The sequence below is a fragment of the Camelus bactrianus genome, chromosome 34, assembly GCF_048773025.1.
Source record: "Camelus bactrianus isolate YW-2024 breed Bactrian camel chromosome 34, ASM4877302v1, whole genome shotgun sequence".
Lineage (NCBI taxonomy): Eukaryota > Metazoa > Chordata > Mammalia > Artiodactyla > Camelidae > Camelus > Camelus bactrianus.
Window position 1 is genome coordinate 11,282,837 of NC_133572.1, and position 15,970 is coordinate 11,298,806.

The 15,970-nt window shown below is 35.0% G+C and overlaps 1 protein-coding gene across 1 annotated transcript; it reads right to left on the reverse strand.

The window, feature by feature from the left end:
* Positions 1-6,264: 6,264 nt before the first annotated feature.
* Positions 6,265-15,437, reverse strand: RERGL (RERG like). Its single transcript, XM_010946488.3, has 5 exons — positions 15,264-15,437; positions 14,118-14,174; positions 10,657-10,730; positions 9,620-9,768; positions 6,265-7,232 (listed from the first exon to the last, which is right to left on the reverse strand). Exons 1-5 carry the CDS (start codon positions 15,313-15,315, stop codon positions 6,950-6,952), a joined length of 615 nt encoding a protein of 204 aa, XP_010944790.2. The 5' UTR covers positions 15,316-15,437; the 3' UTR covers positions 6,265-6,949.
* Between the last annotated feature and the right edge of the window lie 533 nt (positions 15,438-15,970).

Below are 15,970 nucleotides of genomic sequence, written 5' to 3' on the forward strand. Positions count from 1 at the left end.
GTCTTTGTATTTCAACCGGAACTTTTGTCTTTATAACTAGAGTTTTGCAAAAGTTTCCCTCAAAATTCTTCAGACTTTTCACTTTTCTTAACTCACTTCTTATCACTTAGTTACAAAGAAAGTTAAGCCATGCTAAATTTTTCCCTGCTTTTTCGTTCCAGGAGACCAGAATATGTAATTTTTTTTTCTGAAAACACTGAATTATATTTGAGATGTAGAATTCTATCGCTTTGCACTATGAAGAGAGGGATTGTTGCTTCTACTTTAGGCTTCTGCGTTTATATTCCAGGAATATGTATTATTATTATTTTAGGTTACATCTCAATCTTCATACCTGTAATATTTATTTATATTATGATATGCTTCTTAATATACTCATTTCTTTGTCTTGATTTGGATTCTTAAAAATCTTCTCATTTTACATCAGCGCCATTTAACTGGCTTTCTGTAATGCCAGTTCAACTCTTCATTGCCTAAAATGCAGATTTTAAAGTCTGTTCTAGACTTTATTTTTCATTTTAAAATGATTTTTGAATATATACTTTCTTGTTTCTGGTGAATATTTCTGTGTTCTTACCTTGAGTTATATTTTCAAAAGCCATTATTATTAATGTGTGTGTATCATGAGGGGCACTTGCCAGTTTATTTTATGTTTCTTGATCCCTATAAGGAAAGATGTCCTGTGGTCTGGTCTGCCAACATATGGTGCTCCTACTTTATCATCTTCATCACCTTCTCAATCATTGTTTTCAGAAAGGGCTCTCCGAAATCTCATACTTGAAGCCTGGTTGTTGTGCCCATCTCGGTATAATTCCTATGCATAATCAGAATTGATTGGGGGGGTATAGCTCAGTGGCAGAGTACAGTGCTTAGCATGCACGAGACCTGGGGTCAATCCCCAGTACCTCCATTAACTAAATAAACAAATAACCTAGTTACCTCCCTCCCCCACCAAAAAAAGAAACAGAAAAAAAAAAAAGAATTTATTTAGTTTGGCTGCGCTTTACTGAGGTGAGAGGTGGTTCCCAAATTGGCCATTTTCTCATTACAAGGAAGAGAAGATATGTAATGAAAAACATGACACTAATTGCTGTGGTTTTTCCAATTTTAAACAAATGCCGTACACAAATAATTCTAAACCACAGCTCTTTGAACCTCTCCTCTGACATTTCCAACAACCAAATCTCTGTCTTATCTGTGTTTGCCTTTATCAATGAGTACAACACAGACTAAGAAACAGTTTGATACTGTAAGCTTTTTTTAAAAATTTCTCTAGCTGGTAAGTGTTTAAAGAAAGATAGATGTTGGTAGTGGGTCCTGAGTAATAGGAGATCAGGGATGTGGTCATTTCAGAGAATCATTCTCATGGAGGGACAGACAGTCTCTTTTCTGGTGATGCAAAGCTTGTGTGCAGCTAGGACTTAAGGGTAATATAGGCAAACTGTGCATTTTTAGGCCACAAGGTAGCACCAACATAGCTATGATCTTCTCTTATTTCAGTTCTCAGTTCAGTTAGTGAAACACAGAATTTGTTACACGACTTCTTGTTATATGAAACTTCAGTGATATTATAAACTGGCATGATTCAACTTAAAAGATAGAATTTTAACAGAAAATTGCAAAAAGGCAGATTCAGTCCTCTTAACTAGTCAATCTCAATTAAGTCCCCAGATTAAATAATGCATGCCAATATGTGTCCAGTTTTAAAGTTGTGTGATAAATATCACTTACTGGTGGCTCTGGAAAGGTAAAATAAATTCATTAAAGCTATGGTGTTTTATATTTTTTATAGATGAATTCAATTTGTTCCAATATATTTAATAAAAGAACATCACTAGAGAGAGACAATATAAAAATACATAGTATGGATACACAGTACATCTATTGATACAAACACACACATGAGTGTTACTTTTAGTCTACAAACAAATATGTTTATCATCAAAAAAGATGTTAAGAAAACAATGCATAGTAATTTAGAATGATCAAATTCAATCATTTTTAAATTACGTTTGAGCAGATTTTGCCCAAATCCTCTCCTGTTGTGGAGAATAACAATATGAGTCAAACTTAGACTTCTTTTACTGAAGGTGTCAAAATCTTCTGATAAAAGTCAACCAAGTGTTTTTTTTAATATTGTTGTTTAAATGAATTAAACATTCTGCTTCCAACTCAACCCCCAAAATTCATCTCCAAATGTGTTTGTATGTAGAAATCACTCCAAATTTTGCAAACCTAAATAGCTTATCTTGAAAGTAAATTTATATCTGGAAAAAAATGTTTAATATGTTTTAAAATATTTTTATGTGTCTAGTAGTTTAATAGTCATTTTTAAAATTGAGTTGACTGAACTAAAATCGAGTTGTTAAATATTCAGTCTTATAAAAAGGTCTAATAACTGAGGTAACTAATGTTCATACTTACGCATAATGGCAAATAAATCCATCTCTTACTCTTCTTCAATTTTCTATTTTTTCTTAATTCTTTATGCCTTAGTTGTTCCAGGATTACTAAAATTTACACATTAAAACTGACACTTCTCATCTGCTAAATTCTCTCCTTACAGGAATTAATATTTCCGTTATTAAAAATAAATTATCTCTCTAGCCAAAAGAAAATAATCTGAAAGGAAAATAATCTGTTTGGTGGTTTGTACATTTGAAAATTATAATGAACCTCTTCTTTGCTTTGAAATTATATGTTGTCACTATACAGTGTATTCCCAACTTACAGTGTCTTTTTTTTTTTTGACTTGGGAATTTAAAATACTTTAAATAATTTGGGCTTTGCCTGATTCCCCCAGAATTGTAGAGTATGACTGATAACTGCCTTTAGACTCCCTAATAGCTAAATTACAATTATTATGCAAAGTCCTACAATAGACAGTTATATGGATTGTTAAATGACTTTGCCTTTTTTGCAAACTATAATCATTTTCCTTTATTAGCTGAAGGATTTCATAATTTAAGGAAGATGAGAAACCTATAAGTCACGCTTTCAAATAAGGAACATGGATATTGCAAACATTAAATTCCCCCATAAAAACGTTAAGGCATCATTAAACTAGGTTCAGATTAATACAATTCAGTCAACTCTAGATAGATATCTCCCATAATAAGCTGAAACAATACCTAGTGATCTAAGATGTAAAATATTTTACTACAGCCAATTTATAAACCTATAAAACATACAGGTATCATTCAACCTCTTTATTAATAGTGCATGCCTTGTATTAAATCAAAACCATTTTAAAGGCCCCTCCCCTTTGGCATTCCCTTCCTCAGCAGTTGCCCCTCGTTATGTGTTCTCTCACTGAAGCTCATCCAAAGCGAATGACAGCAGCTTTTTTCCCTGGAAGCCGCAGAGGCAATTCCCAGCCTAGTGCTACCACTTAACTACCTTTGAGATTTATAGACACACTTGCTTTCTTCAACCTACAACATTCTGTGGCCTAATGTTGATGTATTTGTTTCTCCATTGTAAGTAGATGTGGTTTTTCTCACTTTGGAAAACTGCAGTTTATTATTTGTAGGTTTTTGCAAGTTGCTTTCCATCCGTGTGAATTATATTCACCAGGAAACTGATATTGGGACAATGCTATGTTATAGACAATTTTGAATCTGTTTGGAAGATCCTTTTTTTAACTTGTTTTTGTCTAATAAGATAGCCAAACATTTCATACTGGTTAGGTTACCAAGGGTTTTAATGAATTATCTGCTCTGGTCATTAGTCACCATATAACAAGCCCCTAGCCAAAAAAAAAAAAAAAAAAAAAAAACCAAGGATATATTAAAATATGCTTATAAATCTGCAAGTGGGGATAACTCATCCCTGCTATACTTGGCATCAGCTGGAGTAGTCCAAGGTTAGAGGCTGAAAGCACCTGAGGTCTCGCTAGTATATCTGGTGGGTGGGTGTGGTCACGGATCCCAAGTGGTATCTCTGGCCTGGTGCCTTCAGGGCAGTCAGATTTGTACATGCTGAGTCTGACCGGGAAGAGATGGGAGCTCTACCTTTTCCAACCTGGACTCCTAAGTCCTACCCATTACTTCCACCTGATTGTGTTTATTAAGAGAGAGTCAGCAAGGATGAACCACAGTCAAGGTGAAGGGAATCAGACTCAACGTTTTGAAGGGGATGTGTCCAAAAAATGTGTGACCACATTTTAAAACTGTCACATTACAAAAGGTGAAATTAACTCAGTACTTTAAAATGTCAACTCTGAAAAATAATCAATAGTTCATTTCTAAAGTTGCCTCACAGAAACTATTTTTAGGACATAAGTTCTTTTTAAATGTAAAACATTTTTTTCAGCTTTTGTGGTATAATTGGCACATGAAACTGTAATGTATTTAAAATGTACAGCAGAATGATTTCTTGTGTGTACACATTGTGAAATGATTACCGCAACCAAGTTAATTAACACATCTATCACCTCACAGTCATCTTTTTTTTTTTTTACCTGTGAGAATGTTTGTTGCTATTCCTATATTCCATACATCCCTTAACAAGGTGTATCATCTCAGCTTACCTTGCTAAAAAATCAAGGTATGATAAAGAAAAAAATTTAAATCTATACAAATATGAGTGCTATCCTTAACAGAAAAATTTTGAACTCTGACTCTTCACAGATACATATGCATGGATTAAGCAATAAAAAGAATTTTCACACCATTTTGAGAGTAGAGTTCCTACATATAACATGGATAAATATGTTCTTTTTAATGCAAAATCCCAGAAGAATCTTTCTTTAAGTGTGAAAATCATTTTAAAGAATGAAGACCAAATATCTAAAATTAAGCTTATTCAGTATACTACTAAGAACAAAATAAAACAAAAAAATTAAAATATAAATACTTAAACTGAGAGATATGTTTATATACATATATAGTCAATAGTAAGATTATAAAAGATTAATAAAATCCCTATAAATAGTTGACCAAAAAAGTGTATCACTGAATTTACTGGAATAACTGCACGACAGTTTATTTCTCATTTACAAAGCAATCTAACCTGAATGTTCCTAGTTAATAAGGAACGTTCCTTCCTCACTTAAGCTTGATGTGTTTGTGCCAGGCAAAGGGGACTGTGCCTCATTACAGTTCTGCACGGAGGTAACCATGAAGCTCACTGTGAAAGGAAATTATCCCATTTGCCAGAACTTCAAGAAGAACTCTGTTGTGTACCTTGAAAGACAGGAAATGTGTCATGTGGTACAAAGTTCTGGGCAGTAATCTAAGCTTTGCCAGTGGTCAGAGGCCTCTATAAGAGGTAAGACTAGAACAGTAACAAGAAAGACTGGAGAAAAATCCTGTGAATCTCACAGAGAGGGCTTACAATCTACAGCTCTTTGTGTATCATTTGAACGCCCACCAGAGAGCATCCACCAATGAGAAGTCACTTCACAACCAGATGGACTGGAGGAACGGCCCCACAGATAACCTGCCTTTCCTCTTGACCACGTTTTGTTTATTTATAGTGGAGCCATGATAACAGTGGCCTTGGTGGCAGAGATGGAAGCAATGCTTGAGCTCACAATATGGACTTTGCCTCAACCCAGCTTCTAAATTTCCAACCAGCCAGTGTCAGAAATAGAGCCTCAGTGGAATAGTGGAAATGGCACTGTTTCTTTGAGGGCTGAGTGAGTGGATAAACAGGCTAACAGGTTAAACAGGCAACACTGAGATGCTGGCACCCCGGCTCTGCTCTTTCAGGGTTCTGTGATCTATTCTCACTCTGGTGTATCAGAGGCTAGATTTCTAAGGACAGAAAAGCTATAGAGATGAGCTCTAGGTGTCTCTCCTAAAATGGTAGATCATGCTTCATGGTGAGCAAGACCATGTCGACGACATCTCTCCTGCTCAGCCTACTGGTCCACGTCACCCTCCCTGATTCCAGTGCACCACCCTCTACTCAAGACCTTCCACCGTGGTCCTCAGGTTAGCGCTGACACATGTTAACCAACTGGGAGTGTAGCATTGCTTGTATTCCCAGGTTAACTTCTCTGAGGCTTGACCTTACTCATCAGCGAACTGGCTGAAGTCAGGCCTACGTCGGCAACGTGAAATACAGTGGGTGCCAGGCAGAGCAAGGACAGCAGAGGTGGAACCACAGTCCCAGAGGTGGACAGTCGATTCTGCAGGAAATTGTATCCGATGTAATCTGAGAAGCCCCAAAATGTTTCAGGACAACATGGTCTTCAAGGTTATATATTTACCAATTTTTACTTTTTTGTTCTTTCTCTATGATGTGTGGATTTCTAAATGAACAAAAAAAAATTAACAGTTTAATCTAAAAAGGATCTTAGCTGTATAAGTTAATTTCTCTGTGATAATTACCCTTGTTAGCAGAGTGTACAATAAAGAAAGGCAAACATTTTCATCATCAGATCAACTACAAACTAGGTACATAAAGGTAAGGAATTAAACTTCCTAAGGCCTAAGTTATAAGTGAAATTTGTGTACTGTCAAGTAACTCACTAGTTTATTATAAAGACACTTTAAAAATTAAATCCATGCATTTCTATCAAATAGATCATGAACTTCCACAAATTGATAAATTAAGCCCTATAATAAATTAACTATAGGAATGTAACTATATGTTTGATTAAAAAGAAATATAAAATAAAGGTAAACTGGGCCCTTTAGGATGGCAGTTTAATAAAATTACACGAGCAGAGTTTATTTGGCAAGGTAAACTGTACGGTAATCCACCAATAGGTTATCCTGATGCTCTTCTGTGTAATAAAGGTTAAGTGTGAAGCAAAGTGTACGAGACACAAACAATGAAAAAGGCAAACTATACATTTGAAAACACACCTGTGGTTCATGGCCAATCATTTCATATCTCTAAGAGAATCATTTTTAATTATATACAAAGGGTGAATTTAATTATTATACAAATGTTTGAAATGCTCTGATATAATAAATCCCCTAGGATCACATGACTGCTAAACAGATTTCCTTCTCTTTCCAAATACATTATTGATCAGTTTAGCCATTGATTTAGATCCACTGGGCCTTCTCTTTTCTTTGAGTTTGAAGTTTGTCAGGATGTCCTTGATAATTCTGATGAACATCATTTCCACCTCCAGAGACTGCTCTGCTGCAGACAGTTCACAGAATTGGCAACGGTAATCCAATGCCAGCTTTTGCCCTTCTTCCCAGCCAACCTCGCGCACATGGCAGAGATCTTGCTTGTTACCAACCAAAAGCACTGCTGAATCCACGGCTCTGAAATACAAACACACAATTCTTTGGCAAGACTGTTTTAACAACTCTTTTTTTTTTAAAGTTGGTTTATGTCAAAAAGAATTACAGACCAAAAAAAGAAAATAATATTGTATATGTAGTATGTGTGTTATTTGTGGATGTGTGTATGTATTCTAATTTACTTAGGAGAATTATATTAGATAAAATGCAGTAAATGACACAGAAGCAAGAAGGCTCTTAAAACACAGGATTGGAAGTGACAAAAACTTATTCCTGAATGATGGCTCTGTTTACTAACAAGGCATGGTTGTAACATTCTCCACTTTCAATTTCCTTATTGTTTAAAAAAAAATGGTATATGTAAAAAAAAAGTCTTGTCACACAGAATGCTCCTAGAGATTAAATTAAGATGTACATAAAAAACCTAGCCAAGTGCCAGGCAATAAAAGACGTTCACTAAGTGATATTTTTAATTTTCTTATCAATTGAAAGAGGATTAACTAATGTCTCTTTACTAATTGAACAATTTAGACATAGTTTTCCTAAGGAAAAACATTCAATACTTGCTGTTTGTTCTTTGTTAATATTCATCATAACACACTCTAAAGAAAATTTTACAATTTTGTGAATTTATACAATTTTTCTGTTTATTTAAGAAATATATTTCTTTGTTAAAGTAGTGTCTTTGGCAAATATCAATATAATCTCCTCAGTTACAGTGTACCTAAAGTAAATTTTTCTAAGACAGAGTTTCACTTGAAGAATATATTAAGACTACTATTCCTTAAATGGCATAGAACTCTGCCAAGATACCTGATATAGGGAAGAAATGGGAAAATGGAAACAGTCTTCAACTCTAAAGAGATATTGCATGGAAACCACGAAACGTTGATTTCATTCACATGAACCATGAGGGAAAAAGCACTGTGTGTACTGGATTCTGAGGGTACTAATAGTATCTTTTTCTATATACTTCAGAAAATTACTGTGAAGAATTGAAGGGAAGGGTGAATGAAAAATTTTGAAGGGTGAGTGTAAATATCAGATGTAATTTTGTAAAACAATGCCATATTTTGCTTTCTGTCTACAGATAAGAGAGCTGGAAATAGACTTTAGTTTACCTAAAGATTGAGAACTGGAAATACTCAAAAATTATTTGGTCAGTACATTAAGAAGATGGCCTGAAAAATGTCAAATACAAGGATTTTTAAAAACTTATATGTTGTTGACTATTCTTAAGTGATTCTTTTGATTTGGGAGCGTATCAAAGTAATTTTATTACTGACCTTTACCTAAGTCATGGTGCTTAAATATAAGGCATCTAATGCTTGAAACAGTGGAGTTCCCTCAAAATCAGTAACATTAATAGGAACTCAGAGCTATGCGTTACCTTAGTAAAATAACATTCTTTTCTCCCACCATGCTTCCATCAGTTTTATAATCAGAAAAAGGAGGTCTAGAGATTAAAGGGTTTACCTAAGGTTAATCAGATATAAACAGAAATTTACATCAACTGACTCCAGGGGAATAACTTTTATCAATTATTATCTTGATGGTGGGCATTTATAAATATCAATATTATCAATGATTTCTTGATAGTGGGCATTTAAAATAGACATAAAAAAAGCACGGATACCAAGTTTCAGTAGTAATATTGTGCTTTTTTGCTTCCCAGATTGGAACGTTATTTTAGAGTTTAAGGACAAATGCGATTAAGAGCACAAAGAATCCCTTACACCAGCATGTTAAACAAAAATAAATCTTTTAAATGCAAAGGCTAAAACAGGTTTTTAAAAGATAAATTAAAATGGAAAATTCATAGGTTTTAACTTACACTTACGAATGCAAAAATAATGCTTTCCTTCAGAGTCATTTGTGTCAAGACATTAACAATGAGGAATTGTTGATCAGCTTTTTATTTTAGGAGGTCAAATGGAGAAAAATATATTCTCATAGTTAGAATTTATAACAGTTTGATTATTCAGTCTATTTTGCTTTGAGAGATTGAACAACCCCATGACTAGGAATTGGATGCCAAATGTAATAAATCTGGATTTATTTGGTATCCTTAACATTTTTTGTGGGAATGAAAAAGAAGGGTGGAAAGGGAACTATCTTGTGTACAGAGGACAATTATTTTGCAAGTGAGTGTCATGTTAACAATAGAAGCTGTCTTGTAAAATAGCCATTTACTCGGGGCTAGTAACTGTTTATGTCAGCCAGGATATAAAGTATTCTCATCTTATTCCTTTTACTACATGTGTAACTCTCCTGTGGAATGGAAGGTGGATTGTTCAGGGCTGTTAAATTTTGTAATTGGAAGCCTGCATTAAACTCTTCCTAATGATGCTTACAGCTATATGATGATTTACTAAAGAGAATGGAGAGAGGAATGAAAGATATCTCACCTTTTACAATGACTAGTTTGTGGCTCCCGAATTCTGTAGATCATTGCTTTTGCAAAAGCAAACGAAGACCTGTCACTGATGTCATACACAATAACAAACCCATCTGCCCATTGCAGATCACTTGTGAGGGAAAATTTTGCTTTCTGTGGCTGAAAATAAACCAAGCACATTGAACGTGGTGGGATCTGACACCTGTGTTTTACACCTTTGACAGTTAATTAATGGAGACCCATTTCACCAGGAAGAGAATTCAGTAAGCCAAATACTGACATGTTCTAATGTGTAGTTTCTTGTTTCTTTGTCCTTTTTCTTTAATAAAAAGTCATTATATCTTAAACTATAAAGAACTACAATAAAGTTACAGTATCTCATTTTACAACTTTCCTCCTCTTTTTCTGAAAATTTGATAAGCTCTAATTATTGCCCTTTAAATTAATAGCCACATTTTTTTGAAAAAAGAGAATATTGTTATCTTTATTAGTAAATAAAATATATATTAATTTTTGGTACTAGACCTAAATCAGTTAAAAAATATTGATGAGGTTTAGTTAAAAAGATTTTTCATACCCAACAGACTTTGTCCCATGGAGTTGCTCTAAAATCTTGAACAACCGGACATCCCTTCTCTTATTCACATAATTCTATTTTAACCTTTTTGTATTTGAACAAAGAGGTTTGTATTCAAAATATTTCTTACTTAAGCTTTATTGATAGTGGTTAGTTACAAATACAACTTAGCAAAAATATAAACTGAATTGATAAGCCATTAAACTATTAACTTCTGACAGCTACACTGTGACCTGATAGAAATATATTATGAACACAGCCTAATATTGCTATTTTAAAGATATCTGTAATATAATTTTGTCATAACTTTACAGAGAAACTAGATAATGGAATTTATAACACTAAAATAATGTCTTAAATTTTAATAATTAAAATTGAGAAGTAACTTCAAGATTAGCAACTTCACATACTTTTATCCAATCTTCTTCAAATCATGATTGAAAAAAATAAAAGTATTTTGTCACACTTACCTGAGAACAAGGGTCGTATATTTCTAGATTCAATTGTTTCCCTTCCAAACACAAATGCTTATTATAGATAGATTCTGAAAAATATGCATATACCCATCAGTATGGAAATACTCCAGAATAAAAAAAAAAGATAGACTTATATTTGGATCACAGTCCTGCAAATTCAACCAGTCATATTTTAGTTGAGCAGTACTGTGGGTTTTCTTTATTGCTGGTGGTCAAAAAACATGTATATGCTATAGTTGCTAATATATATTTCTTACAGATGAACTTCACTGCTGGATTTATTCCCCTACGTGCTTATTTTCCATTCTATTACTGTGGATCAAATATCTGTGTTTCTACAGCCAATCCATGCACTACGAACAAGTTACCATTTCATCTGACCTACTGAAAGACATGGCTCCACTAATTCTACTTCTCTCTTCTGCATCATAAATTTTTCCTCTTTACTGTATCGTTACTGACAGCTGAATTTCTCCTAACTTAGCAATCCTTTGGATCCCATAATCTCTTTCAGTTATTGCTCTATTCTCTGCTGGCCTTTTGGTAAATATCTACATCTCCTGTTTCCAACTTCTCTCCTCGCATGATTTTCAAAATATTCCAATCAGGTTTTAACTCCAATTACTTGACTGAAACTGTCTTTATCAAGGTTATGGTGGAAAGTTTGGTGTATTGATTTTGTCTTATCAGTAGTATTAACCTGGTCGGGCACTCCTGCCTCCGTAAAATGTTTCTTTCACTTAGCTTTCAAGGCAACTCTCCTGGTTTTTTTGTTTATTCTGTGTTGCTTTGTATTAATCTTTTTCATTTGTCCCACGATACCTTCCCTCACTCCAACCATGAATCCAGTTTATGGATGTCTTCTCTACCTGCACTCACTCCCTTGCTAACCTCATCCAGTCAGAGTCTTTATGTAACAATTATTGCTGGCAATCCCGTATCTGTAGCCCAGACCTCTTCCCTGAACTCCAGACAACCATCACCATTAGACACCTCTATTTAGATACCCGACTGACATCTCAACCTTAACAATCTGAAATGGTACCTCTGATCTCTCTGCAATGACTTCATCTTCCACAGTTTTCTGTATCATTAAATGACATATCCACAGCTCCAGTTTTGCAGGTTAAATGCCTTAAGGCCATCCGTGAGTCCTCCTTTCTCTTATATCCTGTATTTATTCCATTAAAAATTCCTTTTCACTCTGTATTCAAGGTTTATTTGGATTTGTCTGCCTCTCACCACTTCCACTGCCAACACTCTGGTCGAAGCCACCATTAGTTTTGTCTATTACAAAACCTCCTAACTCATCTCTCTGCTTTATCCCACCCCTAACTCCCTTCTTGTACCAAGTCTACTCTCAACGTAGAAGCAAAAGGGAATCTGTAGCCCAATCATGTCACTGGTCTGATCAAATCTCTCCACTGGCTCCCCAGCTCACTTAGCTAAACCAAAAGCTTTAAAATGCCTAAGAATTTCTCTAGTTATCTAGTCTCCCTTTACTTCTGTGATTTCAGTAGACCTCTCAGGCTATTGTCTGTCAAATTCTTTCCACTGGAGCTATACCGACCTCCACACCATTTCTCACATTTTTCAGACAGTTCCTTCCTTTGAGCTTTGGTAACAGTTTCTTCCACCTCAAATGTAATTGCGCAGATATCTATTCTGTAACTGTCCCTCCAGTGTTTTAATACAAGATCTACTTCCGTCTAAAATTGCATATTGACACAAAATCATGACCCGTTCTGGCAAATACTCTGTAACCCACAGTAGGAAGATGTAGCAGACATTTGGGAAAGTCAACTTCGGGGGGGTTAGCGATGAATTTTACAATCCTTCTAGGTTACATTTGATGAATATTGTTACAGTTTCATTAAACTTTAATATATGTTTTCAGACAGTTTATTCTAAACTTTATACGTTTACTATTGTGAACCATATAATTTCCTTCTAAGACATTTAAAAATATCCACTCTCAAAACTCAAAAACTGCCAGCAGGGGTCACCAGCTCTTAACTTTTTAGAACTTTATCAGTTGCCCTTCAAGCATTCATTTACAAGACAGGGTTTTTGTTTGTTTGTTTGCTTGCTAGCTAGTCCTCACACATTGCTGATCTTCTGTTCTTCTGGCTGTCTTTTAAAATGTCTCTCGGTCTTATATTTTTAATAGAGATGTAACAGCCAGAAACGTGTACACTTTATTTGCTCATGTAACTATATCTTATAAAAGATTAAGGTGATGTTTTTATTTTGTTGTTGCTGTTAGCGTTTTTTGTGAGTGTTGTGTTGTTTTATTTATGCTTTGTTTTGTTCCGTAGTTTTGTAGCTTGTGTGTTATGTTGACCTTTTTGACTGGGGTACTTGACTTGAGTAATGAAATAATACGAATTTCTCTTTCTGTATGTTTCTTCTTTCTATAATCAGTTTTCAAATGCTTGCTCTTGGACATTTACAATGTCATATGGATTGAAGCACTATGTTGGCTACATGTAGGAAACCATACAAAGCAATACCTGAAAGTTATTTTCTAAAATACTCTAATGATGCAACCTCCTGAATGAATGCTAAAGATTTTTGTTGTTTATTTCTCATAGAAAAACACACTTGCAATCATAACTTCTTAATCTGAGTATTATTGAGCCAAAAAAATAATTTCCCTTTCTCCAATTCTCGTATTTCTTTAAAATCTTCATTTTTGTTTAAAAACCAAAAAAACCCTTTCCCCCATGCCTTCAGTCGGGTAAGACAGTAGTATCATTATATAAATCAATTGCTGATCCAAAAATGTATGCAAACCTCTGACAAAATTCCCCACTTTTTATTAACTCCCCACTGTGACATTTCCCATATGTCGTGCTAATTCTGATCAAAATAACAGACATTTATAGTAGAGTTAATGAAATGATCTTAAGATTATATTGAGGTGCCCTGACATCTGTTTTAGAATTTTTCTGAAACTTACATAAGCAAGCTGGATGATGAAGATATGATCTTTAATCAAAGCATAGTTTCCCTCTTATTTGACATGGTTTGCAATAAAAATAAGCATTTATTTTGTAGCCACTTGTGCTTTTATAATTAATTTCTCTTTATCTTTGAACAGATGTTGCTTTATTTCAAAATTGTTTCATTGCTTACCGAAAAATCCATATTCACATGCTCCACAACCCTTGGCACGGAGTTAGGGGGTGGGGGGGTCCTCATTTTAGTGTTTTTAGTTCTAGACTGAAACTAACTGGATTTCTAATCCATCTCAGTTAACATCAAATTGGACAAATTTTATCATAAATGAAAATTTAATTCAAGTACTTATTTGGGCATTTCTAACCAGAATCCGTGAATAAATAAGTTGCTTAAAAGTGCAAAAATGGAAGATTCTGTTAAAATGCTTCTCTGATATTAATTATGATGCTGAAGTTTCAAGGTGAAAAGAAGCCTATGAAGTAGTGACTTACCAAAATTAGAAGCATATTCTCCAACGAATCGCTTGGTAAGAAATCTTACTGTAAGGGCTGCAAAACAAAACAAGCTGGATTTAGGGGCTTACCCATTTTAGGATACAAATAATTTAGTTATATGCATAAGGTTTTACCTTTTAGCTCAAAAATTACCAACCATTCATGAGGACTTTAAAGCTTTACTAACTTCTGATCTAAATGATAATCAGCAAGATTCCCACTGTACAGCCATAAAGATTAGGAGGCTAGGAAGGGATCTTAGCGTGCTGCCCGCTCAGATCACTGTGTAACTCACTAATGCACACACGGGGCAAGTTATCTTTGTAACAGAGACAGATTTCTCATTAAATGTGAGATGCAAGAACTATGCCATCTCTTTATTTTATCAAATTAAATGTGGCTCCAAGGCGCTTCATGCTAGTAGTGACCAGGACAGTACCAATCACGTGCAACTGTTTAAGGATACTGGGACTTAAAAATCCAGGATGTAGAGGAAGGACCTCTAGTGTTGGTTTCTCTTACTGCAGCTCCTGGGTCTGGCCCGTTGTTAGGATGCATTGGGCTCAGGTGGCTTTACTGGTGGCATCCTCACCACCATCATAATGTGACCCCAAACACAACAGCATAAAACAAAAACATAGCTTCTGAGGTCAGGGCACCTGCTGCTCAGTTCCCAGGCATCTAAAAAGCCATTCCCTTTCAAAGTTTTCTCTTCCCAATAATGTGACATTTAAAAATAATCCACGGGTCTCCACGCATCTCTCTCTGCCTCTAGTCTCAGAACAGGAGAATCTTTTCAAGGCCACTGTTTGGTTACTGGTATGTGTGGCGGCAGGTGTGCCGGAGTGAGAAGCAGACGGGATAGTGATGGAGAGAGTTCCTGTTATGTCTATGAATTTTAGACATCAGGAGAACAAGACACAAATTAAAACTTCAAACAGTTACACCTCAACCTGTATATTACATTTTAATAAATATACAGTTAATTGCATTCTTTGCTGTTAAAGTGAAAACTCCTAAAGAAAAATAATATATAGTTGTATCAGGTTATACATATGTTATAATATATATTATATATCATGTCAATATATTTCTCTCTCTTATGGTACTCTACACCATGCCACAGAAAACACCACCACTTACCAGATTTGCCTGCTCCCTCACCACCCAAGACAGCAAGCTTTACATCATTCATCTTGCTTTCCAGCTTCTTCTTGACCTGTCCTGTCTTTCAAAGCTACTGACTTGAGCCAAACATGTGTTTTTTTTAAATCTTTTTTTACTATTGCTGCTCTCATTTCCCTAAGGCCAGCTCCACCCCATACTCCTACCATCCAACAATAACTTTACAAATATTTTCCTACAGTAGTTTTGAACATGACCCATTGAAAAAAAAAAAAAAACAGTGGCATTACCGTTTAGACAGAAAGGTTTATTAAGCCAATTGTTCAGACTTTTAACAGAAACTGAGGTCTCAATCTACTTTCATATACCTGAAGTCTACCTTATCCTAGGACCTAGAAAAAAGATCTCTCTTCATCAATTTACTTTGATTGGATCAGTTTTGCTTTTTCTATTAATACTACCTGAGCCTACATCTTCTTGGGTTTCTTCTGTGAAAGACAAGTGGGGATAAGTTAACCCAATCATGAAAAGAAACGGGAGAAGGAGGATGATGGCCACCTTGGATATTTTAGTTTAGGTTGACAGCGCTGCACGTGAGTATTCCATGTTTTGGAGTCATGTGAGGCTCTCAAGGAGAAACATGGGCACCCCAGGGTTTCACCTTTCCAATGGGCACCCCAGGGTTTCACCTTTCCAATGGGCACCCCAGGGTTTCACCTTTCCAA